The 23,925-nt window shown below is 53.5% G+C and overlaps 4 protein-coding genes across 6 annotated transcripts; 2 read left to right on the forward strand and 2 right to left on the reverse strand.

Moving 5' to 3' along the window:
* Positions 1-297: 297 nt before the first annotated feature.
* On the forward strand, positions 298-8,318 carry Rtbdn (retbindin). Of its 2 annotated transcripts, XM_026399712.2 has the most exons (6): positions 298-334; positions 5,259-5,441; positions 6,691-6,775; positions 6,902-7,012; positions 7,644-7,740; positions 8,088-8,318. In XM_026399712.2, exons 2-6 carry the CDS (start codon positions 5,273-5,275, stop codon positions 8,316-8,318), a joined length of 693 nt encoding a protein of 230 aa, XP_026255497.2. In that variant the 5' UTR covers positions 298-334; positions 5,259-5,272. The 2 variants fall into 2 exon arrangements, with proteins under 2 accessions (XP_026255497.2, XP_026255496.2); XM_026399711.2 differs by lacking the exon at positions 298-334 and having other exon boundaries at positions 5,273-5,441; positions 6,709-6,775.
* Positions 8,319-10,880: 2,562 nt separating this feature from the next.
* Positions 10,881-15,422, reverse strand: Rnaseh2a (ribonuclease H2 subunit A). The gene is made up of 8 exons (XM_026399788.2): positions 15,196-15,422; positions 14,884-14,955; positions 14,624-14,750; positions 14,432-14,519; positions 12,681-12,818; positions 12,488-12,575; positions 11,178-11,301; positions 10,881-11,088 (listed from the first exon to the last, which is right to left on the reverse strand). The coding sequence occupies exons 1-8, from the start codon at positions 15,320-15,322 to the stop codon at positions 10,953-10,955; spliced, it is 900 nt and encodes a 299-aa protein (XP_026255573.1). The 5' UTR covers positions 15,323-15,422; the 3' UTR covers positions 10,881-10,952.
* Positions 15,423-15,533: 111 nt separating this feature from the next.
* Positions 15,534-18,572, reverse strand: Thsd8 (thrombospondin type 1 domain containing 8). 2 transcript variants are annotated; one of them, XM_077795768.1, is made up of 3 exons: positions 18,331-18,572; positions 16,713-16,921; positions 15,534-15,611 (listed from the first exon to the last, which is right to left on the reverse strand). In XM_077795768.1, exons 1-2 carry the CDS (start codon positions 18,476-18,478, stop codon positions 16,719-16,721), a joined length of 351 nt encoding a protein of 116 aa, XP_077651894.1. In that variant the 5' UTR covers positions 18,479-18,572; the 3' UTR covers positions 15,534-15,611; positions 16,713-16,718. The 2 variants fall into 2 exon arrangements, with proteins under 2 accessions (XP_077651894.1, XP_077651895.1); XM_077795769.1 differs by having other exon boundaries at positions 15,547-15,608.
* Positions 18,573-18,683: 111 nt separating this feature from the next.
* On the forward strand, positions 18,684-21,922 carry Prdx2 (peroxiredoxin 2). The gene is made up of 6 exons (XM_026399790.2): positions 18,684-18,804; positions 19,278-19,382; positions 19,475-19,628; positions 20,191-20,313; positions 20,475-20,605; positions 21,593-21,922. Exons 2-6 carry the CDS (start codon positions 19,280-19,282, stop codon positions 21,676-21,678), a joined length of 597 nt encoding a protein of 198 aa, XP_026255575.1. The 5' UTR covers positions 18,684-18,804; positions 19,278-19,279; the 3' UTR covers positions 21,679-21,922.
* The last annotated feature ends 2,003 nt before the right edge of the window (positions 21,923-23,925 follow it).

Consider the following 23,925-nt stretch of genomic DNA (forward strand, 5'->3'; position numbering starts at 1 on the left):
GACTGATCAGCTCCCTTTGGTCTCCTTGGACCTTGGGAATGATGGACAACTCCCAGGTGAAGACTTGAATCTTCCCCTTGTTTCCCTAAGGTCCAGATTGAAGATGGAACTTGAGTCTGGACCATACTTGGCTTTATCTAAATTCAAGAGTAGCAATCGTGAGGCTGATCTCCAAGAAGGCTCAGAAGGGCCAGACCCCAAGGTTTTGCCTTGGAGCAATGTTAAGGAACCACACTCACATCAAACCTCCCTATTAACCCCTCAGAAGCACAAGCCCAAGACAAGAGCAGAGGATCCTTCTCAGCTTCAGAATCCCTACCTACGTTTGAAGTGGGAGCTCCTGACATCTGGATTTGCCCCCGCCATCCCTTCACTCCACAACCCTCAGTGTCCCACTCCGTGCAGTGGACCCACGCCTCCTGCGCCTGCGCAGCCTGGAGACCAGCATCCTCTAAGGCTGCAAGGAGCTAAAAATCGCTCCCGCCCACCTACAAGCTGGGCTGGACTTGAGGATCTCGGTCGTGGGGAGGGGTGTTGTAGTGGAGGTTGGTGGAATGAAGAGTGGTGATGCTGCCTAGGTGCCGGTCCAATTAGGGCAGTAGGAAGAATCCTGGTGGCCACATAGGTCCATTGAGGGTGTGGGTCCCACGCCTCCGAAAGGGCTCCTGAGGTGGTGAGGGGCGAGGCCACTGCATAAACATGTTTACGGCTGCTGCAGCGCCGGTGGCCCCGAGGGGCGCGAGCCCTGGGGCAATAACTTTGCTAGAAGCCCCCACACCCCCAGACTGGCTAGACTCCAGGACGATGACTTCGACCCCATGCCCCTCCCCCGCCCGCGGTCCAGGTGCCCCTCCGGCCGGCCTCGAGGGGGAGCGCTAGGCTTCTCCCCTTCCATCAGCTCCCTGGATCTCCGGGCGGCGCCTGAGGGGCGGGTCCCCAGCGCAGCGGGACGCGCGGCCACCGCGTTCCCTGCTGGTGGCTTCCAGAGGCGGTGGGAGGGGGTGCCCGGTCAACCCAGGCGCAAGTTCTCCTACCTGACCCCGCCCCAGGGCGCTGACCCCTTCCCCTCGACCCGGGCCCGGGCTGCCGCGTACCTGCAGCCTCCGGCGGCGGATCAGGCCCGAATCGTCCATGGCGGCGGCGGCGGCTTCGGCCCCGGGGAGGGAGGAGGGAGGCGGCGGCGGCGGCGGGAGGAGGGAGGAGGGAGGGAGAAGCCGCGGGGACCACGGCGGCGGCGGTGGCTGAGGGGGGGTGGCGGGGGCGGAGCGAAGTGGGGCGGGCCCGCGCCGTCACTGCGTCTGGGCGCCCGAGCCTGGCCTCGGCCACCGCTGCCCGCGTTGGGAGGAGGAAGGGGCGGAGGGGGAGGTGGAGCCTCCAGATGTCCCCAAGGGAGCCTTGCTACCGAGAGACCCCCATAGAGACACCCCAAGAGAGAGACATTCTCCTGCAGGGAACACCCCAAGGGAGGCATTCTCTCTGAGATGTATTTCCTCTGCGGACATCCCCCGCCCCCCGAGATTCCCTCGGGGAGACATTCCCACGGGGAGTTAGTGTCTGCGGGGATGCCCTCTCCAATCAAGAACAGTCCCTCACCCTGAAAATCAGTCCTAAGAGAGCTGTTGTCTGAAAGGTGATGCTTCATCTCAAAGCGCATCCCTTCCCGAAGAGGATCCCATGGGTGACATCATGTGAGAACTCTGGGGAGGATATCCCCAATGAGAGCCCCCTGAAAGCCATATTCTCTATGGGAAATTGTCCCTATCCGTGAGATACTCACATCCAAGACATTCACATCCAAGAAATACATTCTTACAGAGTGACATTTTCACTAAGGAGACTCATCCTTGCGGGAGATGTCCCCACAAAAAAAAAGGGGCATCTATACCCCTTTCCCCTCCTCTCCCAGGCAGACCTTCCTCAGGGACCCTGCGGTGTCTCTAGCGTCCCTTCCCTCACGGTCAGGATTAAGGAGTCAGGCCAGGTCGGGCTATATTTATAAGAGCGATTATCTAGTTCTTGGGGAGGGGGGCTGTTGAGGAGATTTTCACTCCCGTCCCCTGGTGTCCACACAGCTGAGGCCAAACAGGCCATGCTTACTGGGGCTGGAGAGGAGAGTGTCTAAATCCTCCCCACTCCAAGTTTTGGCAGTGGGCACAGACTGGAGAATGGCTCCCCGAGTGTCAACCTGTAACTGGTCCCAAGGTCCTGGAGGGCACGGCCGTCGGCCGAGAGCGACCCCTGCCGGACAGCGGGGATGACAGCGAAGTCTGGGTCTGGGTGTTTCCCCAGAGCTTGTCTCCCCATCTCCGAGCTTTGACCTGCATTATCTGTCTCTACCTCTCGGTTAGTCGGCATGTTTGTGCAGCCATCTCTCCGAGTTCGAGTTCATTGCTTGCATCTGTCTTTGTGGCCTGGACTCTGGTCACGTCCGCGTCCGCAGGAGCTCTCCGTGGTGCTGGTCTCATGCGCATTCCTGTCCGCGGTGCTGAAATCCGAGCTCAGAGTGGGGAACTGAGGTCAGGGAAGAGGAAGGGGTGTGGAGGGTCTAGCAGGAGGCACAGTCCAAAGAGTGGATAGATCTGGCCCACAAATAGCTCCGTCCACCTTGGAACTAGCCAGGGAAGGCTAGGTCCTGCAGGTCTTGGTTGATGAGGCCTCCAGGACATCATCAAATGAGACTCGTGGTGTCTACTGACACTCTACTCAACACTTGAGTGTTGAAAACCTACTGTGTGTCAGACAGTATTTTTGAATCTGGGAATATAGACGAAAAAACCCTGCCTTACTCTGAGGTGAGAGGGAGACAGATGTATAACTATGGTCATTGCTCACAGAAATACACACATGCACCCTGCAAACACACAGGAGCACAAACATACAAACACACACCCAACAAAACAGACCCACACACAACACACATAGACACACATGCACATACTACAAACACACTCAGCTAATACAGACACATGTGAATATACTCTGCAAACACATAACACACCTATAAATATTCTCAGCACTCACACACACACACACACACACACAAGTGCGTATTTCCATGCACTCTGCACACATACACCACAAACACAGACCTACACATTCTGCATACACAGAAACACATACTCAGTTAACACAGATCATATAAAAAAACATATATGGGCTTGGGATGTGGCTCAAGTGGTAGCACATTCGCCTGGCATGTGTGAGGCACTGGGTTCAATCCTCAGCACCACATAAAAATAAAATAAAGATATTGTGTCCACCTAAAACTAAAAAAATAAACATTTAAAAAACATATGTACACATTTGCAAACATGCACTCAGCAGACACAGATGCACACAAATATACACACATAAACTCACACTCTGCAAACATACAAACATTCTTGGGAAACAGATATACACACACTCATCAAATGCAAGCAACACATTCAAGTACACTCACAGAATTCCAAAACTAAGGGATACCCAGTGCACAAACTCTCATCCAACAGACAGACACATTATTCTCCTAACATAACACACACATACATACACACACAAGTGTGCATGCACGTTACAGGGATATATTCCCTGTCTGACTCTCCCATTAAGATGTTAACTCTAGGAAGGCTGAGATTTTCATTTTGTGTTCACTGCTGCATCCCCAGGACGTAGCACACAGTAAGTGCTCAATAAAGGTTTGTCGTTGGGTGCAATGGTGCGAACCTGCATCCCAGCTACTCAGGAGGCTGAGACATAAGAATCACATTTGAGGTCAGCCTCAGCAACTTAGCAAGACCCTGTCTCAAGATTTTATTGAGATTTAAGGGCTGGGAATGTAGCTCAGCAATAGAGCACTTGCCCAGCATGTGTGAGGGCATGAATTGAATTCTCAGCACTGAAAAAAATTTTTTAAGTGTTGGGGATGTAGCTCAGGGGTAGGTCACCCTGGGTTCATCTCCAGCACCAGCAAAATAAATAAATGAATAAATGGGTGAATTAAGAGAATGTTCCCAAGGAATGCACATTTACAGAAACTGCAGGAGCATACACAAGCACACACAAGCACACACACACATTTTCAGATACAGACACACACTCTGTTCAGTATGACAACATTGCCTTGTTCATGTATGGCCAAAGTTCATGGTCGGCAACCTTTCTCCACTAATTTACCCACAACACTTTCCCAAGGACACCTCCCTCTACACCCCTCTACATTCTTTCTCCCACATTTGCTAGGACGCTTATCCTCAACGGCACATGCTTGACTTGGGATACACACAAACCTCCTTACCCAGATTCTGAACACACACACACACACTCAACCAGGAGACACACAAATACACACCCACGCACATACACACAATTGAGGCTTACAGGTGCACTGAACATACACAGTCCGCACAAACGCACTCTCATCTCTCTCACACACAGACACTGTCCCAAACATATAGATACAGAGCTTATGTCACAAACTCAAATAAGGGCAGAGCACGGGTACATGCGTATATTCGTCCCGTTCAGGGCTTTCAGGGAGAGTGGGGGCGGGACTGTGGGAGGTCCTGCCCCTGTGCAAGCCACGCCCCTTTCAGCAGTCACTGTTTCCTGGACTTGATCCTGAGGTGTCTCAGCAACCCCTAGATCCCAGTCTTGCTGCTAACAGGTGAGGGGCAGGGTGGCAGGGAGACAGGAAGGGACTAGACTTGTGTCCACTTGCCCTAAGCTTTCCCTGCGTTGGAGTTTGGGGACTCTAGCGGCAGAACCCCAGCCTTGCCACAGATAAGCTTGGTGCCAAAGGACCGGCCCTGGGCAGCAGCACCTAAGCTGATTGTGAGCCGAGGGAAGGTGACCGTGAGAGGGGTCAGCGGAAGGGCAGGAGGAGGCTGAACAGAAGAGAAGGAAGAATGACTGGGCTGGAGAGAGCTGGAAGGGCTGGGGTGTCCTCTTGCCTCCGAGGAAAGTGGGGGTGGCTGAGGGTCAACGCGATGGCAGATATGCTGGATGCATTTTAAGCTGGTGGGGAGGTGGCACCTGGCCCTGGAGGGATGCAAAGGGTATGGGTCTGATGGAAGGGACTTCTGGGTCAGAGACAGGACCTGACCCCCACCAGCCCCTCTCATTATTTGAAGGTCCTTCCTCCATCTTTACCCAGCCTCCTGAATAGCTGCCCATCCCCCATGCTGCCTGGCACTGCTTCCTGGGTGTGCATCTGAGGGTGCCACTCTGAGGTCCTAGAAGGTGATGGCCAAACTCACCCCTTCACCTCAACTGATTCTTCTCTCAGGTGGACATGGCCTGCAGGACCCACATCCAGCCCAGTGACCTGGCCTGCACCATGCAACTGGCCCTGGCATGGATCATATTGGGGGCTTGCGGAGGGAGCCACCAATTCCAAGCTAGGTCCCAGGCACACCTTGGGCTTGCATCGAATCTGGGCACAAACCAAGTGCAACTGGCAGGTGAGCACATCAGACCATGACTAATCCCCAACACCCAGGAGCCCCCTCTCCGCCAGGGCAATGCCAGAATTTTCTTAAGAGAAGAGCCTAGGGTGACTTTGAGGGCACTAGCTGGTGTTAGTGATGAAGAATGGTGGTTAAGAGAACAGACTCTAGGTGTTAGACCGCCTGGGTTCAAATCCCAAATCTGCCAGTTCATGGCTGTGTGACCCTGGTCACTTCAGTTAACCTCTCTGGGCTTCACATGGACCACTAAAATGGGAGAGGGTGTCAGATCTACAGAACTACCTTATAGAAGTGATGTGAAGGTTAAGCATGTGAGCATTTGTATCACTTCAGGCATATGACAAATAATAAACTGATTATTGTACGTGATATATGATCATTTCTACTTGAAGCTTCATTTACATCCCAAGAGAAGTTATCTTTTTTAAAATTTTATTTTTAGTATTTATTTTTAAATTGTAGTTGAACACAATACCTTTATTTTATTTATTTATTTTTATGTTTAAGTTTCTTCCTTCCCTCCCTCCCTTCTTTCTTTCCTTCTTTTCTTCCTTCCTTTCTCCCTCCCTCCCTCCCTCCCTCCCTCTCTCTCTTCTTTCTTTCTCTTTCTTTCTTCTTTCTTTCTTTCTTTCTTTCTTTCTTTCTTTCTTTCTTTTTCTTCCTTTCCTTTCCTTTCCTTTCCTTTCCTTTCCTTTCCTTTCCTTTCCTTTCCTTTCCTTTCCTTTCCTTTCCTTTCCTTTCCTTTCCTTTCCTTTCCTTTCCTTTCCTTTCCTTTCCTTTCCTTTCCTTTCCTTTCCTTTCCTTTCCTTTCCTTTCCTTTCCTTTCCTTTCCTTTCCTTTCCTTTCCTTTCCTTTCCTTTCCTTTCCTTTCCTTTCCTTTCCTTTCCTTTCCTTTCCTTTCCTTTCCTTTCCTTTCTTCTTTCCCAGGGATTGAACTCAGGGGCACTCAACCACTGACCCACATTCCCAGCCCTATTTTTTCTTTTACACAGAGACAGGATTTCACTGAGTTGCATAGCGCTTCGCCATTGCTGAGGCTGGCTTGGAACTCGCGATCCTCCTGCCTCAGCCTCCTGAGCCGCTGGGATTACAGGCGTCCACCACGGTCTCCGCCTACTTAAATTTTATGTTTAGGAGAAGTGATGCAATCATGGTCTTCTTTGTTTAGGGGATCTTCAGGCCTCAGGTCCCCAACCTTACATGATGATCCAAGACCCTGACTCACAGGCGTTCCCACTGCCAGAACCTTGTTGTCCTTCAGAGATGGACACCCCAGAGACATCAGGCCCTGGGATCTTCCCACCGCGCTGCAGGACGCCGAGCTCCGGGTGAGTGCCGCGCCCCTAGCGTTTCCTCGTGAACTCTGCCTAGATGCCCCTGCCGGGGCCAGATCCCACCCCTCTTCCGCCGCGCGCATCCTGCCCCATCCCCTTCCTGTCTCTCCCCATGTCCAGATGCGAATCCTTCCTGGGACACCTCCAACGCGCGCTCCGCAATCGCTTCCACCTGCTGCTGTTGGGGGTACGCCAGGCGCCGCCGCTCTGCGAGGAGCTCTGCCAGAACTGGTAGGAGAGGCGGGGCATTGGGGGCGTGGCTTATTGTTTGGGCGGGATATAGGACCAGGTTGGTGTGTCTTGGATTTGGAGAGGCATGATCCGCCCCTAACTGGACCAAAGTCTGAAGGATGAGGCCTAGTGCTTAGAGTCAGGCAGAAAGAGGCTAATCCTGTGGCTTCTCTGGTTTTTAAGATGGCTATGGGTCATGGCCTCTGATGGACCTGGAGTTTTTTAGGGGCAGTACTTCCTGATTGAAAAGGATGGGAACTAGAGGGGCTGGCTGGAGCAGAGGGTCTGAGGTCTTCAGAGATGAAGGCAGTTGAAACATGGCTCTGGGTATGTGCACAGAAAGATGATAAACTATGGGACCAGGCGGTTGGGGATGCAGCTCGGGCAGAGCGCCTACTTAGCAATGGCAGGTTCCTGGGTTCAGTCCCCAGTATAGCTAAATAAATAAAGGCGGTTCATTAGAAAAATAAATAATAAAGGAAGGAAGGCGGGGGGGGGGTGAGGCGAGGTCCAAAGAGGCAGGGTCTGGATCTGAGCGCGGTGCCTGGATAGGCCGAGGCTTGGAGCGCGCAACATTACTAGCTGCGGCTGCGAAGCCTTGACCCACCTTCTCTGCACACATCGCCTCCAGGTTCGCCACCTGCGAAGCTGATATTACTTGTGGTCGGACTTGGCTGTGGCCTTCAGAAAAGAGAAGCTGCGAGGGTCGCTGCCGCACTTACGGGCAGGTGAGCGAGAGGCAGAGGGCCCGAGGGACTCTGCGGTCCTACCTTAATGTGCCCAGATCCTGGAGTCCGGACTGGCCTTTGCAAGGACCCTGCTCCCACCCTTCCCCCTTTTCAGCCTCCCCTCCATACTGGGATGTGCCCATGGCCTCCCAAGAGCCCAGACTCTGGGCTGGCCAGCAGTCCGCCCTGGAGGAGCCAGAGACCCACTTACCCACTCCAAGGTCCCCACGAACCCCACCTCAAGGAAACATCCAGATCGTCCTTCCCCAAAGTCTCGCCTCTGACCACACCGCCCCCAGCAGATCTGGACTCCGCTCACTCAAGCGCCCACGCCACTTTCTTCCTAGACTTTTGCTGACGGAGTGGATCTTTGTCGCTCGGTTCTGGGTCACATCCTGCCGGTGGCAGCTCCTGGCTCCCGTCATTGCCTCAACATCTCCATCTCATTATTGCCGCGTCCTAGACCCGGACGTTGGGCCCGAGAAACTATCTCCCAGCGCTCCCGCCGCCGCCGTGGCACCGGGATCCTGGACGCTGGGGGCAGCGGGAGTGGCAGTGGAAGCGGCAGCGGCCCCTAGCGGGCGCCCGGCCTTCAAGAAAAGAGGCGTCCCTTCCCTAGGCACGGCCCCCTCCCTGCCTTCTAATACCCAGAGTCCTGTCCCTCCTTCCCTGGGGCTCCCAGAAGGGTCCCCCTTCAGGTTATCCGAGAAACGAAAGGACCCAACTCCAACTAATTTTACCCTCTCCTGAAATAAAGCTTCCCGCTAGAGCACGTGGTACGGCTCCTTCTTGGGGAAACAGAGAATGGCCTCAAAGTGACAGGATTTTTGTTTTTTTTACTGGGGACTGAACTCAGGGGCAATTAACCACTAAGCCACATCCCCAGCCCCCGCCTCTTTTTTGTGTTTTCTTTATAGACAGAGTATCTCTGAGTTGCTGAGGGCCTTGCTAACTTGCTGAGGCTGGCTTTGAACTAGCATCTTCCTGCCTCGGCCTTCTTAGCTGTTGGGATTACAGGCGTGTGCCACCGCTCCTGGCATGTGCCCAAATTCTAATCCTCAGGACCTACAGCTAGCAGCTGATTGACACTAGAGTGTAACTGACAACAGCCTCTATCCTGGATTGCTGTTACAACTCAGAATACCCAGGTGTCATGGATGGGCATAGGAGGGCACAAGGGGAGCTGACAAGGACAAGAGGTGTGCCCTCCACTGTGTGCTGCCAGGCCTGCCAAGAAGCCCCCTGACATTTATGGACAAGACCGATTCATGGTCTTCCCTTCTGAGCGCGCAGACCCGACAGTGTCTGGCAATCCCCTCCTCCACATCCCAGGTCCTGCCTAGGGAGAAGAACTAGACACAGGTTAGGATTTCTGCAGTGAACATCACTCCCTGCCCCAGGATTGAACCCAGGGGTGCTTAACCACTCCACCCTTTTTAAATTTTCTTAGTTGTAGATGAACACAATACCTGTATTTTTATGTGTTCTGAGGATCAAACCCAATACCTCATCTGTGCTAGTCGAGCACTACCACTGAGCCACATCCCCAGCCCTTTTATTTTTGAGAAAAGGTCTCATTAAGTTGCTGAGGGTATTGCTAAACTGCTGAGGCTGGCCTCAAACTTTCAATCCTCCTGGCTCAGCCTGAGTCGCTGGGATTACAGGCATGACCCGCCACAACCAGCCGTGAACATTACTCCTATCCCCAGGCCCTAGGAGAACCCATTTCCCCACCTGTTAAAAAAGGGAGTAATGTTCCTTTCAGATGTTCGCCAGAGCAAGGTTAGCAGAGGCCTACTGTGTGCCAGGTGATACACTTAAGACACTGCAGGCCTATTCCCTGTCCTCAGGGAAGACTAGAGTAACAAACAGAAGTGTCCCATTGGGGGGTAGCAAGCAGGCCTCTTTCAGCTGCGAGTCAAATTCAGTTGAAAGTGCCCTCAAGACAAAACAGTGGTGCCAGTGCAGTAGCTCTGGAGGCCAGGATGAGGATGGCAAAATTGAGGCCAGCCTCAACAACTTCGTGAGACTGTCTCAAAAAGACTATGAATGTAACCCAGTGGTAAGGTGCCCCTGGGTTCAAACCCCAGTGCCAAAAACACTGGTAGGCTTCAGGAATAGCTATCTATATCCTGGTGCTTAATTGATGGGTCTTCCTGCTCTCCTCTGGACAGGATCTCTTCCTAGTAGGCTAAGATAGACTATGCCGTGCGCCATTAGCCTCTTTTGGGTTATGGGTTGGTGCCTGATGTTGGGGTTTGGTTCCACCTGAACCCATGAACCGGGAATGGGCAAGGAGCAGCTCCTTCCAAAGCACAATCAGGAGCTGGAACCAGGAGAGGGGGAGAGAATGCTGGTTATGGAGCCAAGATGCAGCAGCTACAGACTGCTGGGAATGGCCTTGGCCTTACAGTACATCCACACAGCCACTCTACATGCTGCCCAGCCTTGTGTTTTACCACTGGGTTATAATCCCCAATCTTTTTTACTTTTTGAGACAGGGTCTTGCTGTTGCCTAGGCTGGCCTTGAACTTGGGATCCACCTGCCTCAGCCTCGGGTAGTGGGGCCACAGGTGAGCTGCATCAGACTGAGGCATGCATTTTCTGGTGCTGGAGATTGAACGCAGGGTGCTTTACCACTGAGCTCACCCCCAGCCATTTTTAGTTTTTGAGACAGGTTCTTGCTAAATTGCTGAGGCTGGCCTCCAACTTGTGATCCTCCTGCCTCCCAAATCCCTGGGATTATAGGCAGGCACCACTGTGCCCAGTTGGTGCTGCATTTTTTTTCTCCCTTGGCAGTGCCCTCCATCTGTTTCTACCAACATCACCACACAGCTGAGTGAGGTACTGGGCGCCGATGTGGGAGGCCACTAGGTGAGAGAAGTTTCCAGCTGTACCTGCAGTCCCCTTCGAGAAACATCCTTATGCAGAAACACACAGCACAGGACTTTTGGTCCTGGTAATCAAAGAAAGGGTCTTGTGTGTGCTGGGCAGGCGCTCTACCACTGCTACCCCCCAGTCCCAGGGCAGGGCTGTATTTTAAAAATCAAATCAGTCCAATACTACCCAAAAGGCAGCAGCTGCATCGGGCTGCTGAAGTCACTCCCATACCACTTCTGGCCCCAAGGACAACCCCTCCATTTGCTTGTCCTTCAACAACTTTAATCCTCCTTGGTGAGGGGAGGCAGGCCTGGGGAGGAAGGAGGCTCCTCCTACAGGGCAGTGGCTGGTTCTAGGCCCCGCTCCTGGAAGTATCTGTGGGGGGCACGGGGGCGGGCTCGGGAGCCTTTGTTGAAGTAGGCGGTGATCCTCTCAGGTCCTTCCAGGTCCTGTGCTGGGGAGTCCTCCCTGTGGAGAGAGTGACATGACCACTTCCGGGATGGGGCCTGGCCCTCCCACCCACCCTCCTATAGCACCCACCCTCCTATAGCACCCACCACAAAACATCTGCCGCCTCCTTTTCCAGGATGGTCTGGGCTGTGCTCCAACTGAACCGAACGAACTGGGGGAAGCCGAACACCGGTTCCACGTGTTTCTTCAACCATGCTTTTGTCTTGGGATCTGGGGGTGGGACAGGCAATGACAGCAGTCCCCAAGTCTCAAGGTAACACCCAAGCTCCAGGTCCACTCACCTTTGACTTCCTCCTGAGTGCTTGGGGCATTTTGTGCCTCAGGCCCTTGGCACAGGCAGGTCCTTCCCTCCCATTCTGTGCCTGGCTGAGCAGTGCTGAGACTGCCTCTGAGATAGCCTCTGGCCCCCAAGGACAACAATGAAACACCCATTCTCTCCACAGGCAGGAGCTCAGTGGGGCCTTGAGATGTTTGACTTACTGCTGTATCCCCAGGGCTCAGCCCTGCATGGCAAGTACCAGGCACCCTGACTTCTAATCACCTGAGGGGCTCTGCTCCCCACCCAGCTTCAAAAGGACAGGAGGCATCCTTGAACCCAACTACCAAACCTTCACTGTATCTTTCTGTTTGCACTGCAGGGATAAAAGCCCTGCCCGTGAATGCGGGGCAAGTGCTTTACCTGAGCTACAACCAGCTCTGCCACTGAGTCCTCACACCTGCCCTTGATGCATGCATGAAGTTTGCAGGAAGGTGTGTGTGAGACTGTTTTCATTGTATAATGAGGACACGGAGCCTCGTGGTGGAGAGAACAGCACAGATCACAGATATAAACTGAGGCCACAGGATTGAGCCAGGACCCCCATTCCTGCTTCCTTCCCCTTAACAAGCAGATACCTTTGGTCTCAGCCCCCGCCCTTTTTTTTGGAGGGGTAGTGGCAGGTACTGGGGATTGAACCCAGGGGCACTTAACCACTGAACCACATCGCTAGCGCCCCCTTTTTTGAGACAGGGTCTTACAAAGTTGCTTAGGGCCTCGCTAAGTTGTTGAGGTTGGCTTGAACTTTTGATCTTCCTGCCTCACTCTCCCAAGTCCCTGGGATCATAGGTGTGCATCACCACGCCCAGCTCAGTCTCCCACTCTCTGGGGCTCCAGACAGCAAAATGAGGGAGGGGAGGAGAGAGCCTATGAGCTGGAATCCAGTTGCCACTCACTGGCCACGAGGCCCTGATCAGACGTACAGTGTCTGGGGTTCAGCCTCTTCTGCTATGGAGCAGAGCGGCCAGAACGTTTTAGAAACCTTCAGCAGTGTGCTCGACACAGCTACCATCAGTGTTCACCACCACAGTGGGGGGTCTCAGGGCAGCTGCAGAGCAGGCCTGACTGCCATCTGCTCACCATTAGGGTAGCCGGAGCCATAATCAGCATCCAGGTCCTGCAGGTCCTCCACAAACTGCCAGTTCTTCACTGCCTGGTCTCGAGCCACCTGCAGGCAGGACAGAAACTTGGAATCTCCTTCCCCCAGGGGAGCCAAGGCTGGTCCCCCCCAGAGAGATGCCAGAAATCATCCACGGTCAGTGGGGGGGCTGACCTTGGCACAGATGCTGGCAGCGCTGACCACAGGGTAGAGGGCATCTGCTTTGGCCTTGACTGTCACGTCAATTCCAGGAAAGCGCTGCTGCAACCGCTCCTGGTATGTCTCTGGCAGCCCCACTGTGTCCACGAACACCTATCATGGTGACAGAAATGTTCTCATTCAACAAACAGCTGGAAAAACAACTGTGCAAAGGATCCAACCTCTCAGCCATTGGACTTGCTGTTTTCAATTCCCACAAGCATTTTCTTCCTTTTTCCTCAGGGAGCTGGGAACGGAACCTCGGTCCTAACACATGCCAGGAAAGTGCTCTACCACTGAGCCCTTTTCCCAGACTGACACTGACTTTTATTAAATGTAAAAGGTATTTTGTTGGTGCTAGGGATGCAGTTCAGTGGAAGAGTGCTTGCCTGGAATGCACAAAGACCTGGGTTCCATCCTCAGCACCCCTACACACACACACACACACACACACACACACACACACACAAAAGGCTTTGCCTGATCATGCTGCAGACACTGCACACTTATTAAGCACCTAGTGCATGCCAGATGCTGTCGTACGTAGTAAGGACATGGCAGTAAACAAACTACAGAAAAATCTCAGCCTTTGTTGGGTGAAAATCTTGGTGAGGGCAAAGACAAAAACCAGGATAAGTACAGAACAGGAAAAAGTTTAAAGGGGTTATAATTTTAAATACTGACAAGGAAGATCTAAAGTGGCGATATTTGAATAGAGACTTGAAGTGAGGAAATAAACCATGTGGAGATCTGGGAAAGAGTGTTCCAGGAGGAGGAAAGAGCCAGTGCAAAGGCCCTGAGGTTGAACCATGTGGATGTTGCTGAACAACTGATTGGAGGCTCCATGGTTGAAGCATAGAAGTGAGGTCAAGGAGCTGATGGTTCAAGTGGTGCCTCTATGGAAATTATCATTTTCAGAAATCATATTTACTTTTTGTGTACCAGCTGACCATCTGTTTCTCCAGATTAAGCCTTGAAACCCTAAGTATAGCATCACCCACCAGCTCTGCATTCAGGGCTGGGGCCTCAGCCACTTCCTCAGCAAAGTCTGCCTGCTATATTTCCTGTGTCAGAGTGATTTCCCCTGGTAATTCTCACAAAGCCTACCGTCTTTGACTCAGAGCAATTGATGCAATGCTGACTTATGTTTTTCTCTGATAATTTAATCTCATTCTCCCCCACTTGACTCAATTTTCCTGATTTAATTTCCACTGTGATCATAAAATTAAATGTCATGATTTACATTTCACAAAGACAACCGTCTGCTGTGTGGGGAACAGATTGGAGAGGAAGGGGATGAAGGTGGGGGAATCAGGGAGGAAGCAGGGCAGATTTCCAGGTTGCAGAGGGTACACCGGGCTAGGACAGAAGCTGTGGGAAGATGGACAGACGTGGGACTCGTTCTAGACCTTTAGAATAGGGGTTCAGGTTAGACAGGAATGGAGCACACATTTAGGTCAGGAACAGGAGCAGGGATTCAGTGGCAGCAATGAATATGCCTGAGGCACTGCTGATGATCTGATGTTGAATCTGTCCACTGCACTTTCTTTTTTCTTAAAACAATTATAATCTCTTTATTTTCTTGATGTTGGGGATTGAACTCAAGGCCCTGCACATACTAAGGGCATACTCTTACCACTGAGCTCCACCCCCAGGCCACACTGCACTTGGTAACCTCCATTTCATCCAAAGATGATTAAATAGAGGCAACCCAACAGTCAGCTCACCTGGGTGACTCTCACACCCTGGTCCAATGCATACTGTATTAGTCCAGCAGCTGTATCATGGGACAGGGCGTTCAGGTTGTATTTGACCCTGCAGTGGTGGGTAGAGCTCAGTTAAACCCATTCCAGCCACAGGGCCCACCTAGGCCATGCTGGCCTACCCCTCCACCCCAGCCCCTCTGAAGCACCCCTCACCGCCCAAGCATGCTGGTAGAGATGAGGTTTGGAGATAGCACGTCCAGAGCCCAGCCCACAAAGTCCCCGTTCTCCTCCATTTTGGCAAAGAGCCTGTCCCGATCGCTCTCCGACATGGTCTTTGAGTCTGGGAGGGGAGTTGGAGAAAAGGGGGGCAGCTTGTTCTCCCAGTTCCTGCTCTTCCCCTAGATTTCTCATCTGCTCCCCCCACCCCGCACATGCCCAGGAACCCCGTCCTCAGAAGTGTATTTCAGGCTCACCTGCCACTTTCATAGCCTCCAGATCTGCCAGGCGGGACAAGGGGCAATAACAGATGGCGTAGACCATGGGCCCTGGGGAGGAGAAATGTCAAGATTTCTGGGAACAAGGGTCCAACTAGTGAGTCCGTGTCAGCCCACCAGCCCTCTTCCATCACCACTGCTTTTTTCAGTGCCACCACCGATGCCATGGTCATCCCACTATAACTCATGGTCATCTCGCTTCCCCAGGTCGGATGCAATCCCGACTCAGGTTCCTGGGCGACTGTCTTTCCCTTACTACGCCCCTCCCCTTCCCTGGCCCTAGGGACGCACCAAGCACAGGGCCCCGACCCGCTTCATCAACGCCGAGAACGCATGACTCCTTGCGGCACACGGCGGGCACTGGCGAGCTCAAGCGACAGCGGCCTGTATTGTCTTTCTCCAACTCGCTGAAATCCATACCCCCTCAGCGGCCGCCGCCAGCTGCAAAAAGGAGCGCTGCAGGCGCTGGCCTTGGCGCGCGATTGCCGTGGGCTCCACAGCAGCGCTGTATCCTGACCAATCAGCGCGCGGGACACGCCCCCGACGCTCCCGCCGGCGCGGACGTTTACGCATGCAGCGCCGACGCCGCTGCCGTGCGGCCTCCTGGGAATTGTAGTCCCTACGGGAGGCAACGGAGGGTGTGCTTTGCACCAGGTCACTTTCCGAGCTCCGCCCCGGGGTCTCTTGTGCGTTGCTCGTGGACGCTGCTGAAAAAAGAGGAAAGTAAAGGGGAAACTGAGGCGCAGCTCAGTTGACTCTGTTTTGGGGCAAAGAAGGCCAAATATCATTCCCAGTCCGTTGCTCTCCGCACCACTGGGCCCTTATTCTCGCGGTTCCTGCCCTTATATACGCATTCTGAAAACTGTATTTCCTGCACTATGTATTCCCATTGTTTCTCGGGCAGGCCTTCCAAGTTGGAGTCCCTAAACTCCCACTTTCGGCCGTTAACTTGTATCCCCCCTGCCACCAGGATCTCTGCCTCCTACTCTAATTAGGGCCAAGCCTCCCCTACTCCTAATGGAGATCCACAACAGCAGATTCCTGCTTATAGAGTCTCAGGCCTCCTCAACCCATCACCCCCCTTTCTTCTGCTCTCCCATCCCAGGCCCCTCTGCCACTCCTGCCACACCTCTCCTTCTATCCCTTGGACTCTGTAGGGTTCATGTCCTCTGCCTGTGGGTTCCTGCTCATCGGAGCCATGCGCCTCCATCAATTTCCTAGTTTTCCCCATCTCCCCTATCCCTCCAGTGCACACCACCTTTTTGTTTTCTTCCTGGACATCAGGGAGGGCTTTTTTGTTTTTTTTTTTTTGTTTGTTTGTTTGTTTGGTTTGTTTTGTTTTGTAGATGGACACAATTACCTTTATTTTATTTATCTTTATGTGGTGCTGAGGATTAGACCCAGGGCCTCACACATTGCTAGGCAAGAACTCAACAACTGAGCCACGTCCCCAGCCCTATTCCTATTGTGTATTTTCTTTAGAGGCAGGGTCTCACTGAGTTGTTTAGTGCCTCGCTTTGGCTGAGGCTGGCTTTGAACTCCCAATCCTCCTGCCTCAGCCTTCCAAGTTGCTGGGATTACTGGGTGCACCACCCCACCTGGAGGCTCTTGACTCAGAGGTCTTGACTCAGCTCGCCCCTCCCTACTGGCCTCAAGACTCAGATTTAGGGCCCCAGTTATCTCCTTCCTCTTACCAGCCTCATACCCTCTACAAGCACCTCCCTTCCTCTTTCCCTCCCCTCCTTTGGGACCCATGGCCTTGCCAGTTGCTTCTGCCCCTGCCTGCCTCCTCTATGCCAGTCTCTCACCTGGGTTCAGGGCCTCCAGTTGCAGTCGATTGGCTTGCAGGATGGACAGTCCCTTTGCCTGCAGGGCCTCGCCTGGACCAGGTTCTCTCGATCCATGAACACCATGGGATCTGGAGCTGTGCCCAGCACCTCTCGGCTGCGTTCTTGTTTGCCCAAGTTGCAGAAACAGTGCCACTTTCCCCAGGGGCCCAGGATCGAATCCTCCAAGACTAAAGATAGGGATGAAGACTCAGGTAGGGGTGCCTCCAGGAAGGCACAAAGATAATTATACTAACAAACAACGGCTCATATTTGCTAGGCAGTTTGCCAGGCTCTGCCTGTATGCCTTTTAGTCTTCCCATTAGTCCCAGGTGAGAAAACTGAGACCTAGAGATTCATTCTCCCAAGGTTACACATCTGGTGAGCCCAGAGGGTCTGAAAACTGACATCTCTAACCTGTGCCAGCTTGCCCAGTGGGAGTATAGACACCCCTTGGTGCCTGCCATCCGAAGTTGAGAAGTTGACTCCTGTCCTCAGAGGCTTGATCATAGGCCTATCTAACAGGCACAATGCCACCTTACCAGCAGGGCTGACAGGTGGTAAATTAAATGACATAATTGACATAATGAAGGTACTTAAAGCCCCTGATGAAGAACCAACATAATTATCATGATCACTTTGAAAGAAGCTATAAATAGTGGGGCAGTGGAACATGCCAGCAATCTCAGCCACTCAGAAGGCTGAGACAGGAAAATTGCAAGTTTGAGGCCAGCTTCAGCAACTTAGCCAGGCCCTAAGCAATTTAGCAAAACCCTGTCTCAAAATAAAAAGGGCTGTGGATGTATGGATGTAGCTCAGTGGTAAAGCATCCCTGGATTCAATCCTGTCCTTCCCCACAACCAAAAAAAAAAAAAAAGAGAGAGAGAGATATGTAACTTTTTGTGTGGCGGCGGTGGAGTGCTGGGGATGGAACACAGGGTCTTAGGGTCTGAGATACCCCCTAAACCCCAACTTATTAAGATGTCCTTTACAACATTGTTTTGGCATGCTAGGCAAGTCTTCTGCGATGAACTAAGGCCCACACTCCTACAACAGTCTTTACTGTTTTTTTTTTTTTTTTTTCCTGTGCCGCTATGAAGCAGGCCTTACCCCAACTCCCAGCTCTCAGAGCTTGACACTCATGCCCTAGCTTGCCTGGTCTCTGCGACATCACATTCCCCCTTTCCTTTCCTCCAATAGGCTTTTTAGCCTTGGCACTGTCTGTTCCCTTTGCCTGAGACACTGTCTCCCCAAATCTGTGCTTTTGTTTATCATTCTGGCTGCGTTGGTTGCCATTTTTTTTTTTTCTGTATTCCTCCATCTTTGCCCTTCCTAGCACCTATCCATGAGTTCATGGATGTGTCCGTCTTCATGTTTATCGCCTATCTAGGCCCGATCTTCCTGTGAACTGCTTTCAGGCAGTGTTCACTTCACTTTACAGATAAGAAAACTGGGCCTTGGAGAAAAGTAACCAGCCCCAGGGGAGCTGGCAGTGCGGAGCTGGGCGAAGATTTGAAAGCCACGGAGGGGGAGAGTCTGTTTGCAGCCACCTGGAGAAGTAGGGCCATGGGGCATTGTCATACCCGCCGCCTGCGATTACCCTTTTGATGCTGCTGCCGCAGCAGCTCCCAGGTGTCACCTTCTCCCTTGTCGCCGAAGTACTGGTAGTCGGGGGAGAGCTGGACAGCTGTTGTCCGCACCAGGAGCATCAGAGGCAACAGCACCAAGGCCGGCTGGTGCCGGGCCATGCCGGACCCCAACCGTCTCCAGCGCGTTCCGGGACCCAGCCACGCGACTAGTTTGCGGCTCACGCACTACCCCACAAGCTAGCGCAGTGGTGGCGGCGGGCGGCCGAACTGTCCCCTTCACCGCGCAGGCGCAAGGCCCAGCCGCGCCGCTCCCCCTCCCTGGCGGGCGCAGTGGACCTGACCGCTCGGCTCGCCAGCCCCGCCCCAGCCCTGCGCGTCACGGTTCGGGCGGTGCATAAGAGACTCCGCGGCCCAGGGCACACTTGGCTTTGAGAACTCGAGTCGGTGCGTCTGTTCTTCAGCGTGTCCGTCTCTTGCACACGCAGGTATGGAGACTTGGTGTACATCTGAATGGGGGTGAGCCCCCTTCCTGAGTTCTGGCCCTATCAGGACCTCCCTGCTGGCCGCCTTTGTTTTCCATCCGCCATAGTGGCTGCCTTTGTCCTTGCGAGGGAAACTGAGGCCCCAGCCTTGGAGTACGCCCCGATAGCCGGGCTCCCCACACCCTGCCCCAGAGGTTCTCGACATCTCCTCTGGACCGGGGCTTGCGCCACCGCGCTCAGGCTCATTCACTGGTGGGGCCTAGGGACAGTGGCCCTGCCACTTTTATTCTGCTTAAGGGGGCGGGTCTCCGGCAGCCTCCCGGCCGTGTAGAACCGGCAGCGGGGAGGGTGAGTAGGGGCGCCGCGGCCTCCTCTGCTCTGTCTCCGTCACTGGGCCCAGCACGCAGCGTGACCTTGGAAAGGGAGGACAAAGGGTCTTCCCTTGTGCACTGATCGGCGCGGGTCTTGGCTTTCAGTCATGGCCTCTGGAAACGCGCACATCGGAAAGCCCGCCCCTGACTTCACAGCCACCGCGGTGGTGGATGGTGCCTTCAAGGAGGTCAAGCTCTCGGACTACAGAGGTGAGACGGCCTGGCGGGGGTCCAGGTGGGGGCGGGGCCCACGGATCAGAGAGGCTGGGTCCTAATTTCTCATCTGTTTCCCTCGACCCCAGGGAAGTACGTGGTCCTCTTTTTCTACCCACTGGACTTCACTTTTGTGTGCCCCACGGAGATCATCGCTTTCAGCGAACATGCTGAGGACTTCCGCAAGCTGGGCTGCGAGGTGCTGGGTGTCTCTGTCGACTCTCAGTTCACCCACTTGGCTTGGTAGGAGCAGGGACCAGGGAGGGAGGATGCAGCCAAGCTCACACCGTAGAGCCAAGCCTGTGGCCTCCCTTTCCTCATCTAGAAAAGAATGGAAATAATGACTCCTAAGTCCTTAAGGATGGATGATGACAGTAATTAACATTTGGCAGCTAGATGCATGGCCCGTGAAGTTGCAGATGCTTTATCTCTCTCAGTTCTCAGAAGACAGGCTGTATTGTCCTATTTCATGAAGGTGGAAACTCCAGTTCACCAAGTGAAGGGCTGGGCCCCAGGACACAGACCGAGAGGAGGATGGGGACACTGACATTAGCTCTCTACTGCTGCTGCTCCAGCCATATGAAGCCACTTGGCTGGACATGGCAGGATTCTTGTCCCAGCTATGGGGATACAGCCCCTACACCTCCAGGGTGGGGCGGGTGGGGCTTGCAGGACCTTCTCTAAGGCCCCTTATCTGTGGTTTCCAGCACTCCCACTCCAACCCTTATCACTCCCAGGCTCATAGGGTGAGGACCCTGCTTTGTCAGACATCCTGAGGTCCCAACCCGGACTCCCCTATCTCCAGGATCAACACCCCGCGGAAGGAAGGAGGCTTGGGCCCCCTGAACATCCCCCTGCTTGCTGACGTGACCAGAAGCTTGTCCCATAATTATGGCGTGCTGAAAAGTGATGAGGGCATTGCCTACAGGTATGGAGGGGATGCACAATCCACTTCTGAGAGCCCTGTCCCCAGGATGACCAGACCACCAGCCCTGGCCCCAAGATGACCAGGCAGTGGGATGGTGTTCCCTTCCCTGGCCCTGGAAGTGGGAGCTCCCAGCTCCTTATCATGAACCATCATGTCCTCAGGGGCCTCTTCATCATTGATGGCAAGGGAGTCCTTCGCCAGATCACTGTTAATGATTTGCCCGTGGGGCGCTCTGTGGATGAGGCTTTGCGGCTGGTCCAGGCCTTCCAATACACAGATGAGCATGGGGAAGGTAAGTGGATACACACATTCATGTTCACGCATGAATATGACCTTAGCTCCACTGTCAATCACTCGGACACTCACTGCCTGCCCCTGCACCTTGTGGAATGGATATTAGGGCCCTAAAGAAAATTCAACTCAGGGCCTTGTCTGCAGGAAGTTTCCATCCTGGAAGTGGGTAAGGTCAGGTGAAATGCTCCAATACAAGAGCAGGCAGCAAGGCTAGGCGGAAGCCTGTAATCCCAGGGGCTCAGTAGGCTGAGGCAGGAGGATTGAAAGTTCAAGGCCAGCTTCAGCAACTTAGCAAGGTCCTAAAAATTTAGATAGACCCTGTCATAAAAAGGGTTGGAGATGTGGTTCAGTGGTTAAATGCCCCTGGATTCAATCCCTGTTACCAAAAAAAAAAAAAAAAGAAGAAGAAGAAAGAAAAAAAGACCAGGCAGCTGGGAGGAGGTGATAGAGATCTGTAAAAGTCATTTGAGAAGGCATGTTAAAGATTAGAGTACCTTCCCCTCACCCCCTTGTGGTGTTAGGGATGGAACCTAGGCCCTTGCACATGCTAGGCAAAGATGAGCCACACCCCAGCCTGATCAGAGTATCTTGTTGTGTTTTTTGGTGCTGGGGATCGAGCCCAGGGCCTTGTGCATGCAAGGCAAGCATTCTACCAACTGAGCTATATCCCCAGACCCAGAGTATCTTCTTATGTGGAAGAGAAACCCAACTCCAGGTTCCCCAAGTCCATTAGGGCCAAGGGAGAAGTGGATTAAGGGGGCAAAAAAAAAAAAAAAAAAGTGAAGGCTAGAACAGGAAAATGTCAGCTAGAAGACACTGCAGCTGAGCTTGAAGGGGCTTCTCTTAATGTGCACATTCTTGGGCCTGGACCACTTGGTTCTAGCTTTGTCTTCTGCAATCCAGGATCTGGCATGCCCTCTGTTCGTCCCCTGAGCTTGATTATGGGGCTTTAGTCTCATGTGTGAATCCCTGTATCTTTCCACAGTTTGCCCCGCTGGCTGGAAGCCTGGCAGTGACACAATCAAGCCCAACGTGGATGACAGCAAGGAATATTTTTCCAAGCACAACTAGGCTGACAAACGGGCAGTGAGCCTGTGTCCTTGGATTCCATCTGTGCCCCTACCTGGGTGCTCTGTGCTGACCCAAGAAAGGCAGGACCTGCCCCTTCCAAACTCCATAGTATGGGGAGGGCTGGTAAACTAGGCCAAGGCTTTCCACTTTCTCATCCCCTACATGGGATCTGGTTAATAGTGACCCCTTTCTATCCAACTGGGTACAGGTATATAGGTGACCAATAAAGTGTTAGGAACAGATATGACTCTGTGTTGGTGTGTTTTATCAGACTGGCACTTGCACCCTGGAAAACCGACCCTGTGTTTACTAATTTTCACCACAAGGTGGCGGCCTTACTTCATGCACTGCTGACTCCTTGCCTGAGAAGTTTCCAAAGGGCAGCGGAGGATGCTTGGTGCCCCTAGGAGGGGGGATAGGTTTCAGAACACCCTACATCCTGCCACGTGGCCATGCATTTCAGCATCGATACCATACCATCGGCCAGTCTGGGTTCAGATGTCATTTAACAGTTGTGCTCTTCCCTGGGAAGGAAGACTACCAGCCCAGATGACTGTGCAAGTTAAAAGTATGTGAAGTTCTAAGCACCAGGCTCTACTTAAGGCCCAGTTAACAGTTACTAGAACTGGAAGAATTCCTGTTAAATCCAGTCTTATGGGGGAAGAAGGTGGGAACCCAGTCCTGAAAGCAGGACCAGCAGTGGGAGCCTGAGTTCCATTCCCAGTCCCAAGGAAGGGCTGTTGGTATACTCCTGCTGTGGGAGGGCGAGCATTACTTTAGGAGGCAGACATTAGAAGTAAAGCAGTGTTCCCAGGGGGTGCAGTTTTGATGATGCATGTATTTAAGCTAGTGGCTTTGTCACTCTGAGCCCCCCATTTCTTTCCAAAGAACAAGGCTAATATGCTCATTTAACCTATATACCTCTAGTAATACTGCTAGTCAGGCAGTATTAAGGGTCAATCATCGGGGCTGGGGATGTGGCTCAAGCGGTAGCGCGCTCACCTGGCATGTGTGCCGCCCGGGTTCGATCCTCAGCACCACATACCAACAAAGATGTTGTGTCCGCCAACTAAAAAATAAATATTAAAAATTCTCTCTCTCCTCTCTCACTCTCTCTAAAAAAAATTAAAAATAAAAAAAAGGGTCAATCATCTCCCTTGGAGTTTTTTCTACTTTTTCTTTTCTTTTTTTTTTCTTGTGTGTGTGGTGTTGTTTTTTAGTGGTGATGGGACTGGAACCCTGGGCTTCTCTCATTCCTGTGCAAGTGCTCTACCACTGAGCCACACACCCCCTCCTGTATTTATTTATTTATACATGGATTAACGAAAGTGTCTGTTCTGCCAGCCCCGCCGCAATGACCTGGTTTCTTTGCTCTGGAGGGTTCCAACTTCCAGGCCAGCCAGGCCCTACCGGGGCACTCCAGCAGTTCCCGCCTCCTCCCAGGTCCCAGCTGTAGAACAGGGGGCATGGCATAAGGGTGGTGGTGGCGCCCAGAGGCCCAAGTAGCCGCCCTGGCAGGACCGGACCTGGCAGTCGCCCCGCTCTGGCACCCGGGAGGGGAAACTGGCAGGCGGGCGCCGCCCTTCCTGGCGGGAGTTGTGGGGGACGGCGTCGGCAACCGCGCAGAGGCAGCGGCAATCCTTCGCCCGGGTCAGATCAGACAGGGGGCGTGGGCGCGGCGGGGCCCAGGCGCCAGCCCGTTGAGGGAGGCTCGGGGGTGGCTCCTAGTGTCCAGGAGAGAGCAGCCCGCCCACCGCGGGCGCTCTGGACCCAGGCCTGGGGTTTTCCGGGCCCAGGCAGCCGCCCGCCCGGGAAAATCCCGGCCCCCTTCCCGGCGCCGCGGCCCTGCCGGGCAGAGCGGGGGAGGGGATTCCCGGAATCTGCCCAGAGACCGCGGTAGCGTCACTGGGCAGAATCGGCCCATATATGGGCAGCGCTTCCGCTGCGTCAGCGGGGAAAGCCCCGGTGCGAGCGGCTGGGCGGGGCCACGCCTGCGCACCTCGCATCCCGCCCAGAGCGACTTGCCCCTGTGCTGTGCTTCTTGGCGGTCCCTCACCCGTATCTTCCAACTTGGGAGAAAGGGGACCTGGAGAGGGTTGGACGCCCAAGCTGGGACCTTAAAATGCCTGGACAAAAAAGGAGGATACACACAAAAACGAGACACAATCAGCAGTGGGGTGGGATAGCCCAGTACTCTCCTCCCTCCATCCGCCCGGCTTGGGAGAAATAAAGACAACAGAAATTAAT

This window comes from Urocitellus parryii, chromosome 3, assembly GCF_045843805.1.
Source record: "Urocitellus parryii isolate mUroPar1 chromosome 3, mUroPar1.hap1, whole genome shotgun sequence".
Lineage (NCBI taxonomy): Eukaryota > Metazoa > Chordata > Mammalia > Rodentia > Sciuridae > Urocitellus > Urocitellus parryii.

Coding starts and splice junctions, on each gene's coding strand:
- Rtbdn (XM_026399712.2), top strand. CDS start 5,273: ATGGCCTGCAGGACCCACATCCAGCCCAGTGACCTGGCCTGCACCATG. Junction 6,776..6,901: donor TGCAGGACGCCGAGCTCCGG/GTGAGTGCCGCG, acceptor CCCCATGTCCAG/ATGCGAATCCTTCCTGGGAC. Junction 7,013..7,643: donor GAGGAGCTCTGCCAGAACTG/GTAGGAGAGGCG, acceptor CATCGCCTCCAG/GTTCGCCACCTGCGAAGCTG.
- Rnaseh2a (XM_026399788.2), bottom strand. CDS start 15,322: ATGGATTTCAGCGAGTTGGAGAAAGACAATACAGGCCGCTGTCGCTTG. Junction 12,576..12,680: donor CTGCCAGCATCTGTGCCAAG/GTCAGCCCCCCC, acceptor TCCTGCCTGCAG/GTGGCTCGAGACCAGGCAGT. Junction 11,089..11,177: donor GAGGCGGCAGATGTTTTGTG/GTGGGTGCTATA, acceptor CTCTCTCCACAG/GGAGGACTCCCCAGCACAGG.
- Thsd8 (XM_077795768.1), bottom strand. CDS start 18,478: ATGGCCCGGCACCAGCCGGCCTTGGTGCTGTTGCCTCTGATGCTCCTG. Junction 16,922..18,330: donor GCGGCAGCAGCATCAAAAGG/GTAATCGCAGGC, acceptor CCCTATCTTTAG/TCTTGGAGGATTCGATCCTG.
- Prdx2 (XM_026399790.2), top strand. CDS start 19,280: ATGGCCTCTGGAAACGCGCACATCGGAAAGCCCGCCCCTGACTTCACA. Junction 19,383..19,474: donor CAAGCTCTCGGACTACAGAG/GTGAGACGGCCT, acceptor CCTCGACCCCAG/GGAAGTACGTGGTCCTCTTT. Junction 19,629..20,190: donor CAGTTCACCCACTTGGCTTG/GTAGGAGCAGGG, acceptor CCCTATCTCCAG/GATCAACACCCCGCGGAAGG.